Raw genomic sequence first — 21,811 nt, forward strand, 5'->3', positions numbered from 1 at the left:
GGCTTAGGTGTTACAGTAAAGGTTAACTTTAGGTTAGAAGACCAAGGAAGGATGAGATAAGTGGTTTAGACAAGAGAATAAACTACTTTAAGACATTTGCAAATAGATGAAACTGAAAGAAGGATTGCAGCGTAAGAGGAGGCTGCAGTAAAAGGAAAACTTAAAGAGCAGCTCAGATCACGAGGACCACCCCTGGAGAGCAACTGGGTGGATATCCAGAGTTCACAGTGGAAAGAATATTTTAGTTTGCAGAAAAGTTGCTCAGACAGGACAACAGTCTGTACAGAAGGATATGCAGGTAGGAATGTCCACTGGAAATTTGCACGGTAGCCTCTGGCAGGCTTCCAGCCCAGATAGACTTTAGTCACACACAACTTTTTCTGTGGTCAGCTGGCACTGCAGCCAACAGTCTGAAACTCAGAACCATTACCTTGAAATGTACAACAGACATTCAGCTTATTTTAAGATCGACTGCTGATGGTTATTTTAATTGTACAAAAAGCACCTTTAATCCTGACTTTAAATGAAGTCCAGCAGTCCAGGCTGAGTGAAGAGCTGGCGTTGTAACCAGAAGTGAAACCAAAAAGTCATAAAAAGTAAAATGTGTGAGAGCTGATAGCTCTGACCTCAACTTATACCAAGGCCCTGATAAGACGCAGCAAGGAACTGGTAAAACTCTGTGTGTGTGTGTCTGCTGCATGATAAACGTTTTGGGTGTGTAAACAGGGCTGTTTTTTTCTCTCTTCTTGTACAACATGTAGAATAGTCCCCAGCTATCGAACAATTATAATAACATCAATAGAGACCTGAAATAATTGGAAGAATATTATTACTGCAGCATTTAGTGAGCTGCTCTGCCTGGAACTGTAAAAACATAATGTGCGAGTCTCTCTTTTGTCATCAACTTTATAGCTACAGCTCCCATTGTTTTAATTAGATTGACTTTATTATTGTTTTATTCTGCTTAAACTATTACCGGCTATTACTGTCGTTTAAAGTAAGACTTACATCGAGCCCCGACTATGGTGAAGCATGTGCTGAAGGGCAGTGGCCAGAATATGAGTACCACTAGTAAACAACGCTTGTTCAGTTGTTTGATAAATTGAATCTGTATCATTAATTGGAGTAATCGGTTTAATCCAGAGCCGCTTACACCCCTGCTGGCACGATACCTTGACCCAGTAATAAAATAGGAAGTACCCATTAACTGAATTAGGTCACCAAAGATTTAAACGTTAAACAACAATTTCAAAAACATTTTGAAAGCATGGCTACTCAAGTATTGTGAAAATACGCAATTCTCTTGTCTGCTGAGGTTTGTGCAGCAAATGAACACTCAGTACTTGTACTCAATGTATTGGAAGCAGCTCTAAAGACCTCTGTAACCAGGCAGACATCCATGGCCAGACAGGAGTCAGCGCCTATCTGAAACAGGAAGGCTTATCTCAATCAGTAATAATGCCTACCTACTGACGGTTGTCCAGAAATATTATCATAGTTTTATTTGTATTGCACTATTTTTCAAACACACAACACAAATGATAATAAGCTTTGACAAAAGGGAAAGCTCAACTATAAAAATGTTTTCAGAAGTCATTTAAAAGTTACCACTGATTCAGCTGATTTAATAGGACCGACTTATTTAAGTTACATGACAGCGTTTCCCCTCATGAGTGTGTCTTTCCCACGACGTTGGGAAAGACATTCTAATTAATTTTTATGAAATCCATTTTTGTTATCTCTCCGCAGCACTTGTGCAGTTTTTTATGTCATGTTTGTTTTAATATTGTTGCACTTCCTCTTTGTTTTTATAAGTCAGTAATAACACCTTTCTTTGACACTGTTTTGTTGCTGCTGGCATTAAGTTGAGGGCGTAGAGTTTTTATTCTTTTGTTGGGATGACTGTAATTTCTGAGGAGAGAGGTTGAACGTTTAAGTCAAGAAACTACACTTACCACTCTGCACTTCAATAGAGGTCATTCTTCACTTATGAGCTTCTTCTGATGCTGTTTACCCCAGCACACATTGAAAATGCGGACTGATCAGAGTAGTCCTAAATGTGTATTCTAATGTTCCAGAGGAACAAGGCCCTCCAGAGGAAAATGCTAAACAGACACACACATGTTGCTATAAAACAAGAATAAGTCTTTCTACTGAATTCATCAGTGGAGTGCTTTCATGGCGTAATGGTTTATTATTGTGACCCCCCTGAGCCTGGGCTTAGTGGGTCACAAGCTTATATCTGTATCCTCAGTACGATGCAGTAAATTGGAGGACTGTTTGGGAAATGGCATCCGGCTTAAAAGTCTGTCCCAAACCAAACATACAGATCCAGCCCTTTGGGAAATAAGGGAGCAGCTGAAACTACCTAGCACTGAATTGGTCTGCAGTCTATCTAATGTTCTGGTGTTACAAATATACACAAATCAGAGACTTCTGAGTGAGTCATTCCAAATACCTGTGGCTTCCATGTACCAGTGTTTTGCAGTTGCGATGCTTCACTTGCTGATTGAGCTATCATTATTTTAGAGTTAATGTAAGTTAAAGTTAATACACAACAATTAAACGTGCAGCTCTATTCACATTTAACTCTAGCTTTTCTAGTTTGTGCACACAAAGAAGAGTTCTTCTTAAATCAAGAACTCTGCAAGCAAAGGGCGTTTTAGCTGAGCTACACCACACAATGCTGACTACAGATATTACTGGTATATTGATATATGTTGTTTTTATTAAGATCGTTCAGGTTGTTGTATTACATAAGCTGCTTCATTCATATAGTGTTTTTATTGCACATTTTTGCATCTCTCCTCTCTAAAAATCTTTGTGCAACCGTGTCGCCACTAACTCATAAGCTCACTTGCAACTAAAGTTCTTATCTATATACAGTACAGGTGCCGGAAGTGCTCAGTGTTGTCAAGTTAACAGAGGTCAGGATATTATTACAGACAATGACACTGCAAAGTTCTAGTTTTCACTGCTTGTAACTGTTACTGATGAAATGCAAAAACAAAACAATTTTAATATGCAGACCCCCCCCTTCCAAAAAACCCCTCAAATCCTTAGCTTCTATCCAATGCAACATGTACTGAATGGTCAGTTGTAAAGTAGTATTCATTTGCAATTGCTGCAAAGCAAAGGTTGAATACCCCCCCTCCCAAAAAATAAAAAAAATAAAAATCCTTCTCTGCAGCAGTGCCTCCTTTCACTCTAAGTCGTTCCTTTCTCATTTTATCTCTTCTTTTTCACCTGACAGGTGCATGTCTTTTTTTAAGCGGCACATGGCTTGTATTCTGCTGACAAACATGGACCCGCCCACCACGGAAAATCAGAACGGCCTCCCGCCAAATCTAGACTTGGCCACTGGACCGAAGCAAGACAATAAGGCCACCTGTCTGAGCGTCTACCAGTACTGCGAGAAGGAGGGAGGAGAGGGCGGGGCAAGTTATTCAGAAAGTGTCCTCACGTTTCCACCTGGAGAGTACGTAGCAGAGGAACTCTGCATCTCTGCAGCAAAAGCGTGTGGTGAGTCACAACTGTGTTTCAGTTCACGTGTTTGCCCACACATGCAGTGTATAGTTTCATTTACACATCTGACATTTTTTGGTTGAGCCATTTTCTAACCTCAGCTTAACAAAAATTTTTTTTTAAAAGAAAACAACAGCTGTTAACTGTACATTACAAATAATGCATACATTCACGCTGAAATCCTCTTAAAAGGTGACTGGTTTCTTTATAACACATTTCTTTCTGTAAGAAGCCACTTGAACTCTAAATAGGTCACAGTACAGTTAAGGATTTTTTAAATTAAGCGTTTATAGCAATGAAATCTAAAGGTTCTTCTGTATCCACATATTCTGGCAATGAAAGACCCACTCTTAACCAACAAGACATTTTTGGATTACAAATTTCACTTAGAAATGTCCCATAAAAACAGCACTGCTTTCACATTCATGGTTTGCAGCAGTTCCCCTAATGCACAACTCTTTCAATGAAAATAAAATCTCCTTTTCGTTCAGCTAAACTTGGTGAAGCATTAAATCAGCAGGCACTGCTTTTAGTTTTACATTGTGCAACATTCCCGTTATTTAAAGCACATTTGCAGAAGATAGCAAAATATATCGTTTCACTGAATTCATTATACCTGAATAATGGATATTATTTACATTATTTCAGGATGAATAGGCTGATGCATTGTACAGCACCTGAGTTGATGTTGGATATTCGTATTAGCAACCACTGTATTGTTTTTCTTATCCATTTTAGGGTGTTTTAAGGCAGTTGAATAAGTTAGCTGTGTTGGCGCTTTTGGGGAAAACTTGATGCACTCTTTGAATATGATTTGTTCTTGGTTAAAATTGCTCTAAATTGGAATTACTTCTGCTTTGAGATGAATACTCTTTGCCTTCTGTCCTGCCAGAACAATGTGAGGCCGTAATCTGGTTTGTTAACTTTTTTTGGACTGTTGTTTCAGTGCATTTGTTTTAGACATTAAATACCATACCTTTTTCTTAATCTTTCATTTATTCTTTGTAAATGCAAGAAACCCCCCACAAAAAACCAACACAAAAACTGCCAGACAAAAAAAACAAGACTGCATTTTGAACAGAATTTCCTAGGGAGGGGAACTTCATGCAGTAACTTTAACTCCATTCTGACAAGAAATTATTTGACTCTAAATTAAAGATGTCTACATTCCCAAACTACTGTCAGATGATTGTGCATAATTATGGTAGACTAGTGATAATGGTTACTTGAACTGTCAGAATTTGTACTTAACAGCTTTTTAAAAAAAGAACAAAAAAAAACCTAGGCCCTAATTATGCAGGCCTCAAGACTGGTGAGTGACCTCCTGGCAGCCATCGGTCACTAAGAAAAAAATACATTCCCCAGCTTTAACGACACATGAATAAAAATGTGAATTTCAGCTGTTTGGCAGATGTTGCAGATCACTAAGACACTGGGTTACTAAGGGCTAACTGACCAGTTTAATCCTCTCAATGAAGAAAAGGTCGTAAAGGAGCATTCAAGCTCTGCAAGGTTTAGATGCACATTTTCTTAAACTGTCTTTTAAAGTAAGACCAGAATTAGATTACTTAGGCCAGTTTTTAGTCGTGAAAACAGAACTAAGATAGTCAGGCCACTTTGTCATCGCCTTTCTAGAAAACTCAGATCAGGAAGTTGTCGCGCTGTGTGTCTGTTTTCCCCTATGTGCACCCTTCCTTCTGGAACGGTTGAATGAAGTCTTTTTACCATGAGCTGTTTTTATATTTCCCCTTTTTTCAAAGTCTTTGTTTCATTTTTCATTTCCACCTCTTTGTCAATTCTTAAACTTGTACTTTACCTTCTGACTGTCTCTTAGACTGTTTCTTTTGTTGGTTAATTGCAGTTGAATTTAGCTGAATAAGTTGAGTAGTTTGTTACTAGGATATTATTTATTAGAGAATCATTAATATTCATTTAAATGGCTAGGGCAGGACAACTTGCTACCAGACTGAAGTTAATTATGGCCTCCTTCTTTGCAGTCATCCCTCGTACAATTTCTTCCTTTAAGTCCTCATGTAGAAATAAGTTAAAAAGTAAGATGCAAGGATGTTCTGCTTCATTGTTCAGTTTCTAAAAAAAAGCATACAAAGTTATTAAATCTAACATACGGTACAAATCTCTTAAAATGTAAAACTACAGTATTTTAGTCTTCAGTGTATCTTGAACTTTTTATACTGTTTTGATTGTAATACATATCACAAGGTAGGAGTTGTCTGTAAATTAACCTTGTTAGCACTTTGACTTTACTTCCCTTGTTGTGGTTGAGCCCATTTCCTCCTCGGCAGCGCTTCTGTCCTCACGCTGTTGCTTCACATGTGTGAGGGCTTCCGCATGCGTGATGACATTTTATGCCCTTTAAGTTCAGTTCGAACACTGATAAAACACCAGTTGTTTTCTTCATGGCACTTTTTATGCCTCAGCATTGTAGACCGCCGTGGCCTGACCCAGTCGAATAAAGTTCATCACCCATGCCAAGGAGCTCAGTCAGGAACCCACTATCTCAGGAGCATTCAAGGGAAACGTTTTCAGATTTGGCAAAAACATTCATTTAAACTTAACTGGTTTTCCTAGTTCAAGCTTAATGGTCTAGGCCACTGTCCTGGTGTCCACTGTGTTCTTGTAAACATGACAGAGTACATCATCACCACGAAAAGCTGGAGAGGATTTCTTTACCTGGGGCCCAGACATGAACAAGATTCAAGGATGAACTAGTTGGATGTGACAAAATACAGTATTGTACCAAATACAGTATTATTCTCTTAATATTTTGCTTCCATTGTGCCAGATTTGTTCTAATTTTTATTGACGTTTTGAGCAATACCTTGTCGTCCATCCATTGTTAGCCTATATACATCATCATCATTATCATCAGACTTCTAGCACACAGGGACATTCGATGTGGGGGGAAGCATATCGACCAGCGGTAACTGAAGATACACTACACGAGAATATTTGGTTGTTGTTGAGCATGTTAATGCAATTGTTTGCAGGCTGCAGTGATGCCACAAAGCATCCTGCATGTGTAAAAAAATTCTAAATATCAGCAGTTTGTTTAGTGAAATTGTTTTTTATATTTAGGAACTGGTTATTGATCTGTGCAATTAAGTGTTTACTGAAGTGACCTTTAAATAGGGGATGATGTTAGACACTGTAGGACGAAGTGATTGGAAAATAGCTGCTAACGGAGTGAATCTAACAGCACCTTAAACATTTAAATGACTTAATTAATTTAAAACAATATGTATATTTATTCTTTTTCCAGGGATTGGTCCAGTGTACTGCAGCTTGTTTGGCCTAATGAGGGAAAGTGACCGGACATGGTTTGCCCCAAATTATGTCTTTAAAGTGGACCACTCATCCTGTGAGAAACTGCACTTCAGAATCAGGTAGACAGTTATACTTTTTAGTTTGTTTTTTTTCTGATTTCCTTAATCTGTTTCAGATTTTTCAAAGTTCTTTTCTTCTCTTTTTTTCTTCTTTTCCATGATCACCCCTCTTGTCCAGATACTATTTTCCTGGCTGGTACAACAGCAGCAATTTATCATACGCTCATCGCTATGGTTTGTCTAAAGGGATGGAAAGCCCTGTGATGGATGACTGTGTCATGGCATACCAGTTTTTTCAGGTTAGTCTTAACGCTTTATACCTCATAAAGAACAGTAAGACGTCATTTTGTTTTTGTAGCGCCATAGAGTCTGCAGTGTCTGTTTAATGCCTTCACCCTTTCTTTATCGTCTGCGCATGTGGTTTCTTTCTCTTTTTTTTGAGTACTGTTGGGTGGGAGATAAAATGTGCTTGTTTCTCTGTCTCTCTGACTGGTTGCCAGTCTGTCTGTCATGTCAGCCCATTCTTTGGTACAAATTAAGAAAACAGGAAGTGGGGTAGTGAGAGTGCTCAAGAAGCACAAAATGGGGAACGGGTCCAGGTTCTTTTTGTTTATGTGTATGCATGCACACAAATGTTTTTGTGTGCATGTTTTTAAAATAGCTTCTCTGGCTTTTTTTTTTTATCTTGTCATGTTTGTGCTAACCTCACTTGCAGACACTGTCTGTTGAGTTTTGTTTTCATCACCATTGCCACATTGCCACCCCGAGCTGTGTGGCAAAACAGACGGGTTTGTTTTGGTGGACTTCTGCAATAATTCAGCCACGTAGTAGTTTGCTGATGAAATAATGGATAAAAAGAGTTGTGCATTAAAGTTGTGCATTTTCTGTCATTGAGGCTGCCCCTCCATAAGCCTGCTTCTGTTGGAGATCTGTTCCTGCTAAAAGGGAGTTTTTCCTTACCTCTGTTACCAAACAATTGCTCACAGGGGATCATTGGATTGTTAGGTTTCTCTCTTTAGCACACGTTGGTGACAGTTCTTGAATCATGGGTAATTTTGTAGGTCTGGTACACAGGAAGATGCTGAAACAGTTGGAAAAGATGAGAAAACATTTTTTAAATGGGCACAATTTTGTTTCCTGTTTTGACTTTTCATTAATGCTGAAGCTTTTTTTTTTTTTGAGTTTAGGGCAAGTCAAACCCTCTGGAAGTAATAATATAAATGTCTGTAGAGCTGTGTTGATGTCATAGTACATCACAGCATTATATCATGGGGTCTTTACGATATGCATCCTCCATATCCTCCTCCGATTTTTAACTGATGCTCTCCTTAAAAGATGCCGTATTTTTCGGACCATAAAGCGCACCGGATTATAAGGCACACTGTCGGTGAACGGGTCTGTTTAATACACAAGGCGCATTAAGCGAAACAAAACAGTCAAAAGTCAAACTTTACTCGACTCATCCTTCTTGCTTCCTCCACCTCCGTAACATTGATTCCGTAATGTTGAATTCACTTTCAGCTCCTCTATTCCCAGGTTGTTGCAGTATATTAATGACTAACCTTGTATTGCGGATGGATTATCTCAGTTGTTCTCCTGACTCAAGTTTGGTCCCTTTACAGCATCCTGCCATGCGATTGCATTTGTCCCTAACCATCGGGAACCCTCACCTGTCTTCATTTATGTTTTATGTACGTTTATGTACGTTTATATATATTTATGTACGTTTTAATTATTTTAGAAATCTCTCAGTCAGAACATGGTCTGTCATGTTTAGGTGGAAACTAGTGAGCTAACTTCCTGCTAATTTCTAACTCAGTTAAATTTAATAAATTCTGTTTTCATGGATGCGTGGATGTTAAACTTAATTGTTACACTTGGTAAAGCAACAACACTGATCATTTTATTAAAGATGAAAGACTTTAGACAGTTTTTAACTCTCAGTGATGCCGCAGTGTTCGTTTGACTTTGGGACCTGAAGCGGACGGAGTTTTGGACCCAGATTACTCTGCGAGGCTCCTGACTACGGTAGCCATAATGCTACCATCAAGCGGTGTGGCATCGTAGCTTACCAAAGTCGTACTAAAACGATTTTTGAGCGCTGTACCACTTAAAATCGGTTCGAGGTCAGTAAGCACAACCGGAATTCATACATAAGGCCCACCGGATTATAAGGTGCACTGCCGACTTTTGAGAAAATTAAAGGATTTTAAGTGCGCCTTATAGTGCGAAAAATACGGTACTTTCTGTTTACCCTGCTGCTCCTAATCTGATTAATTTTTAGCTTTAGTCATATTTACTTTTTTCTTTGTGTATCATTCATCAGTTTCCTTTTGTTTATTTTCTTTTGCTAGTGGCGTAGTGACTTTCTGAATGGCTGGGTTGATATTCCAGTTAGCCATGAAGCGCAGGAGGAGTGCCTGGGCATGGCTGTGCTGGACATGATGAGGCTCGCCAAAGAGAGCGGGCAATCAGCAGTGGACATCTACAATGACAAAAGGTAGCTTGCCGTCTGTTTCTTATTTTCCAATCTGCTCAAAAAATAAAATTAGGAAACAAAATCTTAGCAGTCTTTTATAGTTTTACTTACCTAATACCTATTAAGACTTCCTGGATTGTTTTTTTTAGGGCCTGAGGACACGAAGTGTGAATGCCCTGTTGTATCTGCTCCATTTATCATTATTATTATTATTATTATTATTATTATTATTATTATTATTTCATGTCTTTGATCACCCTTTTCAGATCTTCCATGAAATTTGGCACATTTTGCAATATTTGACTGGTCACAGTCTTACCTAGTGGGAACAGGAAATGTCATGTTTTACTGCTTCAAGGCAGTTGACCCCAGAAACCCCAGGAAGCCCTGAAGGAGTTGGTTTTAGGCTCAACTGAAAAAAGAGTTTTCATCAAAGGGCGTGACCCTGGTGGCATAGGGAATTTTGATGTTTTGCCATGAAGGATGAAATTGCTCTAACTCAAAGACATCTAAACTAATCTTCTGCAAAAAAATTCCTAAACATTTAAACTTGGATCCTGTAGATCTGGCAATGTGTGAAGGAAAAGCCTTTCCTTAAGTGTTGCAGATAATGATATAATCAAGCCATGTTAAGAAATAGAATCATAAAAAAAGGAAATGAAAATGAAAATGGGAAAATGTCCTGTAAAATGAAAAAATACCCTCCACTGGAGTGGAGGGGATTTTTTTCCAAGTTGCTTAAGGTTTTAGACATTGTGGGGCTTTAGTGGTTAACTTGCCTCTGCAACATTGCATAGAAGTTGGCAACAGTGTCCTTGGATTGGCAAACTACGGTGGTGCTTTTTAGGCTGTGCTCCACCTAAAGGTTTATCACACCCCGTACCTGGCCAGAACCAGCCTGCCAGAGCCAACCTGAGGAAGGGCATCAAACAGGCCAAGGATACCTACAAGAGGAGGATAGAAGTAAGGAAGGATAGAGAGCTTCCTCACAGGCAACAACCTCTGCCAGGTGTAGAGAGGCATCCAAGCCCTCACGAACTGTAAAGGCCAGAGCCTCCCAACCCCCGACAGCAGCTTCAAAGTTGCAGAGGAGTTCAACACCTTCTTTGCCTGGTTTGATTCTTGTGGGGCTGTGTTCCCGGTCCTTACTGTTCGCCCGGTAAACACATGACTGTACACCAACCCAAACAACCAACGTCATGGTCAAGTATGAACCACCATAGTCGGTCTCATCTCTGATGGAGATGAGACAGCGTACAGGGTTGAGGTAGAGAACTTGTCCTGCTGGTGCTCAGGAACCTGAAGCTGAACGTCCTCAAACAAAAGAACTCAAAATAGACTTCAGGAGGCACAGACAGGTCCACTCCACTCTTATTATAAACAGAGAACAGGTGGAATCTGTCTCCACCTACAGGCTTCTGGGCACTCACATCTCAGCTGATCTCACCTGGACTCACACACTGGTAAAGAAGGCCTAACAGCAGCTGCACTTCCTCCGTGTCCTGAGGAATAATAACCATGACCAAAAGCTGCTGCTGGCCTTTTACAGCTCCTCATAGGAGATCGTGCTCTCCTATTGTCTGGGTGTTTGGCATGCAGGGGCCACAACTGATTTTAATTAACACAGGCCCCAAAAAGTTGTTGGTTGCCCTCTGCCACCTTCGTCCTAGTCATGGGACACAGGACTGGGCCATCATCATCTTAAGGATAATCAAGGATTGTTGGTAGTTCGCTCAACTCAATTGGTGGACTTAGAGAAGGCATTCGAAGGTGTTCCTTGTGGTATCCTATCCAGATTGCTTAACGAGTATGGGTTATTGGGTCTGTTGCTGTATGCTGTTCACTTTTACTGTAGTGAGAGCTTGCTTAACATTGGTGGCAATAATTCAGACTAATTCCCTGGGGGTATTGAACTGCCAGGGCTGCTTTTTATCACTGATTGTGTCCATAATCATAAACAGCCAAAGAGATTGTGAGGTAAGGTTCAGTGATATGGTGAGCTGCTTAGGTCATTAGACTAGAATGTGCAACAGGAAAAAAGACCTTGGTTACACCCAGAACTTCCTGGAAAGGTTATATATCTAGGCTAGTGTTCCACTAGAAGACCTGGAATAGGTGGTTGGGGAGACTGATCAACGTATGCTTAGACCTGTGGCCTTGCAACCCTTGTGGAAAACTGTAAAATAGGGCTGGGTATCGTCACTGATTTCTAGAATCAATTCGATTCTGATTCACAAGGTCCCGAAACGATTTGATCCACGATTCGATTCAATTCAATTCGATTTAAATCTGGGAAATTTTGCCTCAGACAGTCAGAAATATTCTAATTCAGATCAGTACATTTACATATTTTTGTATCTATAAAAAGGAAGCTGACACTCGCAAGACTTTATCAAAGGTGTGAGCATCACAACAGATGCCTTTGTGTCAAAGTAGCTGAAGATAAAACACAGAAAAACATGAAGGCGGTTTTCCTGGCCTGGGATTTTATAAAAATATTCTGCAGTACATCAAAAACGAAAGAAAACCATTAATCAACATATGAACATCACCACTGAAGTTACAGTGGTTTTATTAGAGACACAGCTGAGCGTTTTGCATTTTGCATAATTTTAAAAAGTTCAAATTTGTTCAGAAGCCTATTGAACGGCAGAAATGAGGTTTTCTTTTCGGAAGTAAGTAAAAGGAAAAAAACAGTGTCCGACAGCGCTGTAAACAACGGTAGACTTGAGCGTAACAAGCAAGTGAATAATGCAGAAAACAGATTTTTAGACGAGAAACTGTTCTTGAAGTACAGAGAGAGAGAGAGAGAGAGAGAGAGAGACAGCTGTGCATGAAGTGTGATTTTATCGTGCTGGATATGCATGTGCGTGCATATGCTGCCAACTATTTGACCTAAATAATTAGAAATGCTAGTTCCTGTGCTGGTGTGCATGTGGTATAGTCTATGAATAACAATATCAAAGTAGTGTGGCAGACACAGTGTTCATGCAGTTAAATAAAATACCTGTATGTGAAATAAAGTTTCAGTTGAAAATATTTCATCTGTACTAGGCTTGATCACAGGGTATATATATATATATATATATATATATATATATATATATATATATATATATATATATATACATACATATATATTTCTGCCTAACTAATCATTAGGATGAATTATTTGTAAAGATTTTAGGCAGATCTTCCTGAATGACCTCTCTGTTCTTTTAGCTACAAGTCCTTCCTCCCAGTGTCCATGCGAAGCCGCATCCAGGAATATAACATTTTGACTCGGAAGAGAATCCGCTATCGCTTCAGAAAGTTCATCCAGCAGTTCAGTGAGTGCAAGGCCACTGTGTGTAACCTCAAGCTCAAATACTTAATGAGCCTTGAGATGCTGTTGCCCTCTCTCTACTCCGAGCACTTCCAAGTCACAGACACCTCCTCAAATGAGGTTACCATCATTGTCATGGGAAATAAGGGCATCCAGTGGTCTAAAGGGAAAGAGGAGGACAGAGCAGAGGAGGTGAGAACAAATATATTACAAGTGTGTTGCTGTCATGGGTGTGTCTTATCATTGGTGCTTGTGTGCATTGATTTAAAAAAAAAAAAAAAAGAATACAAATAACTATTTTTAACTGTTCTTGTGTGTGTGTGTGTGTGTGTGTGTGTGTGTGTGTGTGTGTGTGTGTGTGTAGGAGCTGCAGACATACTGTGATTTTCCAGAGGTGATTGACATCAGTATCAAACAAGGCAATAAGGAAGGATCTGCAGAGAGCCGCATAGTTACACTCACCAAACAGGATAACCAGATCATGGTATAGTAAACACGTCTGCTGTGTTATTGGTCATTCTCTGCTGTTACTGAGAAATTTAAATTACAGTTCGCTTTGGTTTAAAACTATTTAACTTTCAGTCCTGTCTGTTAACCATGTTGCAACATCTGTTCTTTATTCATTTGAATGAAGTATTTAAGGATATGAAGATAAATAGTTTCAATGGGGCCAACATGACTTAAATTCACAGTACACATCCTCCTCCTCCAGATGCCCCACATAATGAAACCATGCCACTACCAGAAATCTTAGGAGCCGACACAACAGACCAACAACTAGCTAAACATAACATCTAAACATACGAGCTAATTTGGATTTAGTTAAGAAAATGTGGAATTAAATTAAATGCAATGAAGCAGGATCCCCACACCCTAACATAATACAGAGAAACTCCAGCAATCAAACATCCATCTATGAGCAAGCGCTTGGTTCCAGGGTGAAGGAAATACTCCCTTTTAACAGGAAGAAACCTCCAGCAAAACCAGGCTCATGGAGGGGCAGCCATCTGCTCCGACCTGTTAGGGGTGAGAGAAACAGGACAAAAGACACACTGTGGAAAAATAAATTGTTTTCCTACCAGTTTGAAGTTCATTCTGCATCTCCACATCAGTTTAACAACCTCAACATCAGTTCCAGTATCATGATAGATGCTCAGCAGTTCAATAGATATGCTCTGTGGACAAAAGTACATGTCTACTCCTCTTAATCTTTGAGTACAGGTATTTTTAGTTCAATTGATACAGGTGTATAAAATCAAGCACCTCACCATGCAATCTGCCTTTACAAACATTTGTGAAAGAAAGGATGGGCTATTCTAAAGAAGACGCTGAATTCATAATAGGTATCACCGTTTCAAGAAAGCAGTTCCCGAAATTTCTTCTTTTTTCCTACAGTCAGCTGCAAATAGTATTACTGCAAAGTGGGAACTTTTAGAAACTCATTTACCAAGTGGCAGACTACATAAAGTTACATGGTGAGTCACCGAGTACTCAAAGCTCTGCTGACTCAATATCTTTAGAGTTCCAGACCTCCTGTGGCATTAACGGCAGCATAAACAATGCACCAGGAGCTTTGCGGCATGGGTTTTCATGGCTGAACAGCTCCTGCAGGTGTAATGTACTTATATTTACTTAAATTATTTAGTAAATAGTGTATGTATTCAGACAGTTGAATGAACGCTTAGTACTGGCAGCAGATAACAGGCATGTGTCACCAGTGGCAGCCATCATGGATCAAGATGGTAGCAGTATCAACTTGGAGACTCTGAGCTGAACTCTCACAACTAAATGATGTTAAGTTGTCCTCATTTGCTTGTGTATAAGATACTTTGTTGCTTCCAGCACGAGAAAATAAGTAAAATCCTGCATCTGTATTTCTGTATCCCTCTGCATTGACTCACAATAAAGGAGCTGGAATTTCGCTCGCTCTCAGTGGCCGTGTCATTCGTGTCACTGATTGATGGATACTACAGGCTGGTGGCCGATGCCCATCATTACTTGTGCAAAGAATTAGCGCCGCCACGGCTTCTGGAGTGCATTCAGAGCTACTGCCACGGCCATGTGTCGTGAGTATCACACGCATGCATATCATGCATCACGTCCCACATGCACAGTCATGGACAGATGAAATCAGCAAAAAACATTCTGTCCCTTTTAATCGCAGGATGGAATTTACGGTCAGTAAATTGCGGCGCTCCGGTAACCATCAAGGCCTGTACATGCTTCGCTGCAGCCCCAGGGAATATGATAAATACTTCATGTCTTTTGTGGTGGGGGTAAGTAGTGTCAATGTTTGTGGGGAACACTCGATTTCCCACATTACTGCTATGCAATATAACTCGCTTCTTCAGCCTATGACTGCATACATCCAAGCAGATATAAAATATGAAGTAAGATGTTTAAAGTCACTACAATGAAATTGCACAGCTGTTTCTGAAAGTAAACCATGTCCACTGGTTTTCAAAAACCAGAGAAGCAGTACACACCTGTCTGCACATGATTTTGATCACATTTTCAGCCACTAGAGGGAGCAATAAGGTTTGGTATCTACTTGCTGCAGGCAGTCTATATCTCCCAGCAGGTCACCATACTGTGACTTACTGGATGTGTGTTCTGTGTTAGGCTATTTTATAGCTTAACTTAGACTGTTTCAAGTTTGTATGACTGAGGGAGGATTAAAACAAGTAAAAATGACCAGTTTTCAGACCATGTATGGCTGACTGAAACAGCAGTAAGGAAGGGACACAAGGAGCATCCTTTGTAACATTCAGCACAACTCAGCTGTGGAAACTTTTCTTTTGATTTTCAGTATGAAACGATGGTGGACTATAAGCACTGTCAGATCACAAAGACGGAGTCAGGAGAGTACATTCTAAGTGGAGCCAAGAGGAGCTTTGGTTCACTCAGGGAACTTCTGAATTGCTACCAGAAGGAGGCGCTCCGCACTGATGGGTACACATTTCAGCTGATCAGGTGCTGCCCACCCAGCCACAAAGGTCAGTGTTCACATCCAGAACATGTATGTGATGAAAACAAAAATGAAAATGTGAAATACAAGCTATTTTGTCATTTCAGAATTGAAGGCACAGTAAAATGCATTTCCACATGTTTTGAGTTTTTTAAAAAAAGAGCATTTTAACACTTAATTATGAAGCTATGAAAACAGTGAGCAGCATGCGTTGTTTAGCTGTGAAACATTAGATGACACTGATAAAATCAGCAAATAAAATGTGGTTTTCCAGCATCCTCAAACTTGTAAATCCTGTTAAAGTGGCACTGATGAATCCTATGTTAGCACTCCACAGAATTTCTCGGCACTTTTATGTCACTGTTATTTTAATTTTGTAACTGTTTATTGTTTACTGTTATTTTGTAACTGTTTATGTGTGAAATCCTTTGTATCCCTGCTGCAATCAATTAATCATCTTAAAGCTTCTGCTTTTATTAGATACTTTAAAAACATCTTAAGAAAATGAAAACCGCATGCTGATATGTGTTTATTGATAGGGTGCATGTGATTAGACTATAAAGAACAGATCATACAAAGGTAATGTGAAATGGTCTCTGATAGTATGGTATCAATAATGATTTAGCTTTGCATGCATATGAGAAAAGAAATTAATGACATTTTTATTGGAACAAAATTTTTTTTTAATCGCCTCATAAAAAACAAAACAAAACATATGTGTGTGGAGAAGTTAGAGATGAAAACTAATGATTCAGTAAACTAATCCAGGTTTCTGGGTACCAAAACTCTGATTTATGGTTTATGGTGAAAAATATAAAAACACACAACATAAAGTTTCATACAGGGGTGGGCGATATAAACGATATACGATAGAAACGATATAAATTTGGCCAACGATAGAGATTTTGATTATACCGCTCTACCGCATGTTGATGATGTCATCAAGCTGCGCCTGTTTTGGTCGAAAGCATCGCAGCGGCTACAACCATTATCATCTACAAATTATGCCAAGAGTCATGGCAAAGAGATGAAGCACTTTTGAAATATCGGGAAAGTCAAAAACTGCGCTTCCTCCACTTCCATAACATTGATTCATTAATGTTGAATTCTCTCGCAGCTGTTCTATTCCCATGTTGTTGCAGTATATTAATAACTAACCTCGTATTGTGGATGAATAATCTCAGTTGTTCTCCTGACTGAAGTTTGGCCCGTGTATAGCATCCTGCTATGTGATTGAATTTGTCCCTGACCACCAGAATCCCTCACGTTAACTTTTATCGAGTGGAGAAAAAGTTAGCGCTCATCCTCCAGCTTCACTGTGCTAATGTTATGCTAACATAGCTGTGTCGCTAGCAATCACGTAGCACAACATTATATACCAGGTAGTCCAACTTCAGTAACCCTGCAAACGCCACTGCTGTTTAGTTTTCTGTCTTCATTTATGTTGGAAGTGGTAGCAGAGCTGTACGTTTGAATTAGTTTCAAAAATCTCTCAGTCAGAACATGGTATGAAATGTTTAGGTGGAAACTAGCGAGCTAACTTCCTGTTAACTCGTAACTCCGTTAAATTTAATAAATTCTGTTTTCATGGATGCATGGATGTTAAACTTAATTGTTACACCTGGTAAAGCAGCAACACTGATGATTTAATTAAAGATGAAAGAATTTAGACCGTTTTTAACTCTCAGTGTGTGTTTCACTTTGGGACCTGAAGCTGACGGAGTTTAGACCGAGATTACTCCGCGAAGCTCCTGACTACGGCAGCTGTAATGCTCTGACAATCCATCAAGCAGTGCGGCTTACCAAAGTTTTACTAAAACATTTTTAACAGATTTCTGCAGCCAAAATCGGTTCGAGGTCAGTAAGCACAACCAGAATTCATACATAAGGCACGCTCTCAATTTCTGAGAAAATTAAAGGATTTTAAGTGTGCCTTATAGTGTGGAAAATACGTTATACAGAAGAAAAGAATATATCGCGATATATATCGTTACCAAACGTGCTTCAAATTATACCGCGATATGGATTTTAGGCCATATCGCCCAGCCCTAGTTTCATATCCATGATAAGAATTCTGAATGTAATAATCCAGGTTTATAATTGCTGATCAAATTCAATATTTAACAGTGTGAGTCATCAGTTTCCTTTTGTCATTGTCTAGTTTTGGTCAGGTGTAGTGTGAACCTTGTTAATCTCTACCTTTCTTCAGATAAGTCCAACCTGCTGGTGTGTAGAAGCAATCAAGGCGCCGAGATGCCCATATCTCCCACGCTCAACAAACACAACATCAGCCAGATGGTCTTTCACAAGATTCGAAAGGAGGATCTCATCATTGTAAGTAAACCTTCTCTGGCTCCTGACTTCAGCCTCTCCTTTGACATGAAAACGCCAGGATTGCACATGCTGTTTCTCAGACACACTGGAAATACCAAACAGTGTTGAAAGGCCTCTTTTCTTTGTTGTGAAGAGATATAATTTAAATTTAAGACTTCTGAACAGCTCGTATTTTAAAGGCTGGAGCCTTTGTGAATGTAAACTTGAGTGAGAGCACCAGAGGCAAGAGGACTGTTGTGGGATCCGCCAGGATGCTACATATGGTTAACAAAAAGACTCAATCTGCTGTAGCTCGGCTTCAATAGCTGTCGCAGTTTTTATTTTATTTGAGCATTTAAAGTTTTGTTGGACAAAACGGTGGCACGGTGGTTAGCACTGTTGCCGCACAGCAAGAAGGTCCTGAGTTCAATTCAGGCCGGGGTCTTTCTGTGTGGAGTTTGCATTTTTCTCCCCGTGTCTGCGTGGGTTCCCTCCGGGTACTCCGGCTTCCTCCCACCGTCCAAAGACGTGCAGCTTGTGGGGATAGGTTAATTGGATAATCCAAATTGTCACTAGGTGTGAATGTGCGAATGAATGTGAGTGCGAATGGTTGTCTGTCCCTGTGTGTTGGCCCTGCGACAGACTGGCGACCTGTCCAGGGTGTACCCCGCCTCTTGCCCTATGACCGCTGGGATAGGCTCCAGCGCCCCCCGCGATCCTGAAAAGGAGAAGTGGAAGCGAATGGATGGATGGATGGACAGAACTGTCATAGGAAAACCTCACAACTACAGGCTGTTTATTTAGCCAAGCTTTAACTGTCAGATAGATGACTGATATACAAAAGGGTCTATGGATCCAAAACACTTGCAAAAAAAGTCCAAATCATCCTCCTGCAGTATTGTGCTTGTGTTTGTGCTGATGTGCTGGGCAGTGCATTTGATTAGCAGCACATGGCTGCTAACCTAAAAGTTGTGTGCTTAGTTTTTAGGGCTGTATAAACTGAATGTAGTTTTTGACTTTCTGATTTGCACTTGATGTTTTTATTACGTTAGTTAAGAGCTTTGCTACAAGATCGCTTGAAACCCCAAAAGATTACTCTATCATTTATTACAGAAGAAAAAAATTATGTTCTGACAATTTGCCTGGAAATGATAAGGCCTGATGATAGTGCCAATATGTCTGATCTTCAGTAAATCGGATCCAGGTGGTCGATAATGTTTAGCTGCCTGGGTCACAGCTCAGCCAGGCGAACATAATATTTCATTTAGTTCCCAGGATGCATGTGTGGAGGCTTGAAAATGTATTGGTATAGTTCGTTACTCTTCACTTCAGAGAATCCAGAAGATCCCAGCTTTAACTACGAATAAAAAAGGCAGGAGTAAAGATTTGGATAAACATCTGTGGCAACTTTGAGTTTTCATTAAGAAATGCTAAAGGGATTGGCTCTGATGGATGTTAAAAGTCAAAGTTTGTCATCTTTTTTGTTTCATGCGTCTTACTTTGGATGATAAACTATGTATTTGTCTGTAGTTTTGAGAATACTGCTCTAAATAAACCCTGCATTTCGCTGTATAGGCTGTTTTGGTTGCATGACTGTATGACGCCTGCTATTCAAGCTAATATATTTTGAGGAGTTTATGAGGAGAGGACATTGCCTGGGGAACTGTTTAGAGTCAACTAAACAATGTGTTTTTTCAATAAACCAATAAAACTGTGTTTCAGCAAGAGAGTCTGGGTCAAGGAACGTTCACCAAGATCTTTTGTGGTGTGAGGAAGGAGCTTGGAGACTATGGGGAGATACATCAGATGGACGTTGTTATTAAGATTCTGGACAAGGCACATCGCAGCTATTCAGAGGTTAGCTTCTTAAGGAAGAATTTAGGTGACTTTTAATCTTATTGATTACTCATGTTCATGGACTCAAATTTAAATTCTCTTCTCTCATTTTTTTCCTTGCAGTCATTTTTTGAAGCCGCAAGCATAATGAGCCAGCTCTCCCACAAACACTTACTTCTCACTTATGGCGTGTGTGTTTGTGCAGATGAAAGTAAGTGTACAACACAAGCACAACCTTTACTGGATGGTTTAAGATATTTAAGATGTAGACAAAATGTGCAGCAACACACTAATTATACCAGTCATGTGGTAGGTCCATGAGGAATAGGCTCCCAAAATAGAAAAAGAGACCGTTCACACATTAAACGAGCACCAAATAATGTCAAACTGTGTTCCTGTGGGCAGCTGAGACGATCAAACAGAGAGGGCAGAAGGTTTCTGACCCTTCGTTCAGACTGGATTAAGCCCTTGGGATCAACAGGTCACTAAAGGGCCACTGTGATCTTTAAAGCAGCACACACGTGAAGTAGTGTATCTGGGAGCTGTTGTCAAAGTCTTTCTTCTTTTACATGTAATGGATGCAAAAAGTCAAGTGTGTGCATGTGGGCTGAGGGAAGAGTTTAACCCTGGAGAACCCATGGGGTCAGAGCCGACCCCATTGGTTTTCTAGGGAAACCATGGGGTCAAATTTGACCCCATGGGTTCTCCAGGGTTAAGTGAAGAAATGTCCGTTCAGTTTTATGAAATATATATAAACACCCCAAAATCACTACAAGAGGTAATCTCAGAGAATTTAACATGGTAACAGGGGAAGACCTCTGGGTAAGCACATGTGCATTACTACTCAACACAATCTTCAGTGAACCACAAACTGGTTAATTTAGTGCTTCATTTCATAGAGCTTTGTTGAAAAGAGTTTCTTCATGGATAGAAGTAAATAAACAGATGAGTAAGTGAAAAGATCTAATCTCAATCTCCCGGTCAGACATGATGGTGCAGGAGTACGGTAAATTTGGTTCACTGGACACCTACCTGAAGAAGAACAAAGGCTGTGTTAACATCACCTGGAAGTTGGAAGTGGCCAAGCAGCTCTCCTGGGCTATGCACTATCTGGTAAGACTTACCAACTTAATGCTGTGTGACCCATAAAGAATTTTTTTTAAATTTAAAGATTATGGACACATTTACACATTTTGAAATGAAGGGAAAAAAGAAACCAACATGGAAATTAACCTTTCATTGGGACTTTCCTAATGCTGCGTTGATATTTATGTTGTCCCTATTGTAACTGAACACAGGAGGATAAAAACGTCATTCATGGGAATGTTTGTGCCAAGAATGTCCTTCTGATTCGAGAGGAGGATCGGAAAACAGGCAGTCTTCCATTCATCAAGCTCAGTGACCCCGGTATCAGCATCACCGTGCTGCCCAGAGAAGGTGAGAATGCTGACATCGCGGTCCCGAGGCTTGCACCTCACACCTGTGTGACGTGGGAATGATGTTCACTGCATGGTTTTTCCTTGGTGTGATTGTCAGAGATACCTATGAGGACATAATTTAGTCACCTTTTGCTTCCCTTTTCTTCATCTTTGGTCTGCATTTCCAACATTTATTATATTCCTGCATCTCTTTACATGTCTGACCTGCAGTGCTAGTGGAGCATATCCCATGGGTGCCTCCTGAGTGCATTGAAAACCCTCAAAACCTGAGTTTAGCTACAGACAAGTGGAGCTTTGGGACCACGCTTTGGGAGATCTGCAGCGGAGGAGACAAACCTCTCAGCACACTGGACTGCTCAAAGGTCCAAAAAAACCAAACATGCATTGATACATTTTGTAAAATATTTAACTTTGGTTTTGAGACATAATTAGATAAACGGGTTCATTAGAGCGGCTTAGATTTGAACTAATTAGTTGTACAGATGTGAGGCTGGTCAGTCTGTTACAAAAAAGATATATTTATATTCCTGAACAAACTTTTAAAAACATGTCTTCTTTTCCAAGCCAAGAACAATCAGGTAC

General features: G+C 39.8%; 1 protein-coding gene across 1 annotated transcript in view; it reads left to right on the forward strand.

The window, feature by feature from the left end:
- The window catches only part of LOC146514482 (tyrosine-protein kinase JAK2-like), a 35,819-nt gene that overhangs the window by 9,286 nt on the left and 4,722 nt on the right, over window positions 1–21,811 (forward strand). The window contains exons 2-16 of the mRNA XM_085166514.1: window positions 3,254–3,522; window positions 6,806–6,929; window positions 7,048–7,168; window positions 9,224–9,369; window positions 12,571–12,865; window positions 13,038–13,157; window positions 14,582–14,739; window positions 14,838–14,949; window positions 15,483–15,669; window positions 17,851–17,975; window positions 19,677–19,811; window positions 19,914–20,001; window positions 20,776–20,903; window positions 21,089–21,227; window positions 21,440–21,591. Of these exons, the coding sequence (XP_085022640.1) occupies window positions 3,258–3,522; window positions 6,806–6,929; window positions 7,048–7,168; window positions 9,224–9,369; window positions 12,571–12,865; window positions 13,038–13,157; window positions 14,582–14,739; window positions 14,838–14,949; window positions 15,483–15,669; window positions 17,851–17,975; window positions 19,677–19,811; window positions 19,914–20,001; window positions 20,776–20,903; window positions 21,089–21,227; window positions 21,440–21,591 (2,295 nt within the window). The 5' untranslated portion in view covers window positions 3,254–3,257. The remainder of the gene's footprint in view (window positions 1–3,253; window positions 3,523–6,805; window positions 6,930–7,047; window positions 7,169–9,223; window positions 9,370–12,570; window positions 12,866–13,037; window positions 13,158–14,581; window positions 14,740–14,837; window positions 14,950–15,482; window positions 15,670–17,850; window positions 17,976–19,676; window positions 19,812–19,913; window positions 20,002–20,775; window positions 20,904–21,088; window positions 21,228–21,439; window positions 21,592–21,811) is intronic.

Source organism: Neolamprologus multifasciatus, chromosome 7, assembly GCF_963576455.1.
Source record: "Neolamprologus multifasciatus chromosome 7, fNeoMul1.2, whole genome shotgun sequence".
NCBI lineage: Eukaryota > Metazoa > Chordata > Actinopteri > Cichliformes > Cichlidae > Neolamprologus > Neolamprologus multifasciatus.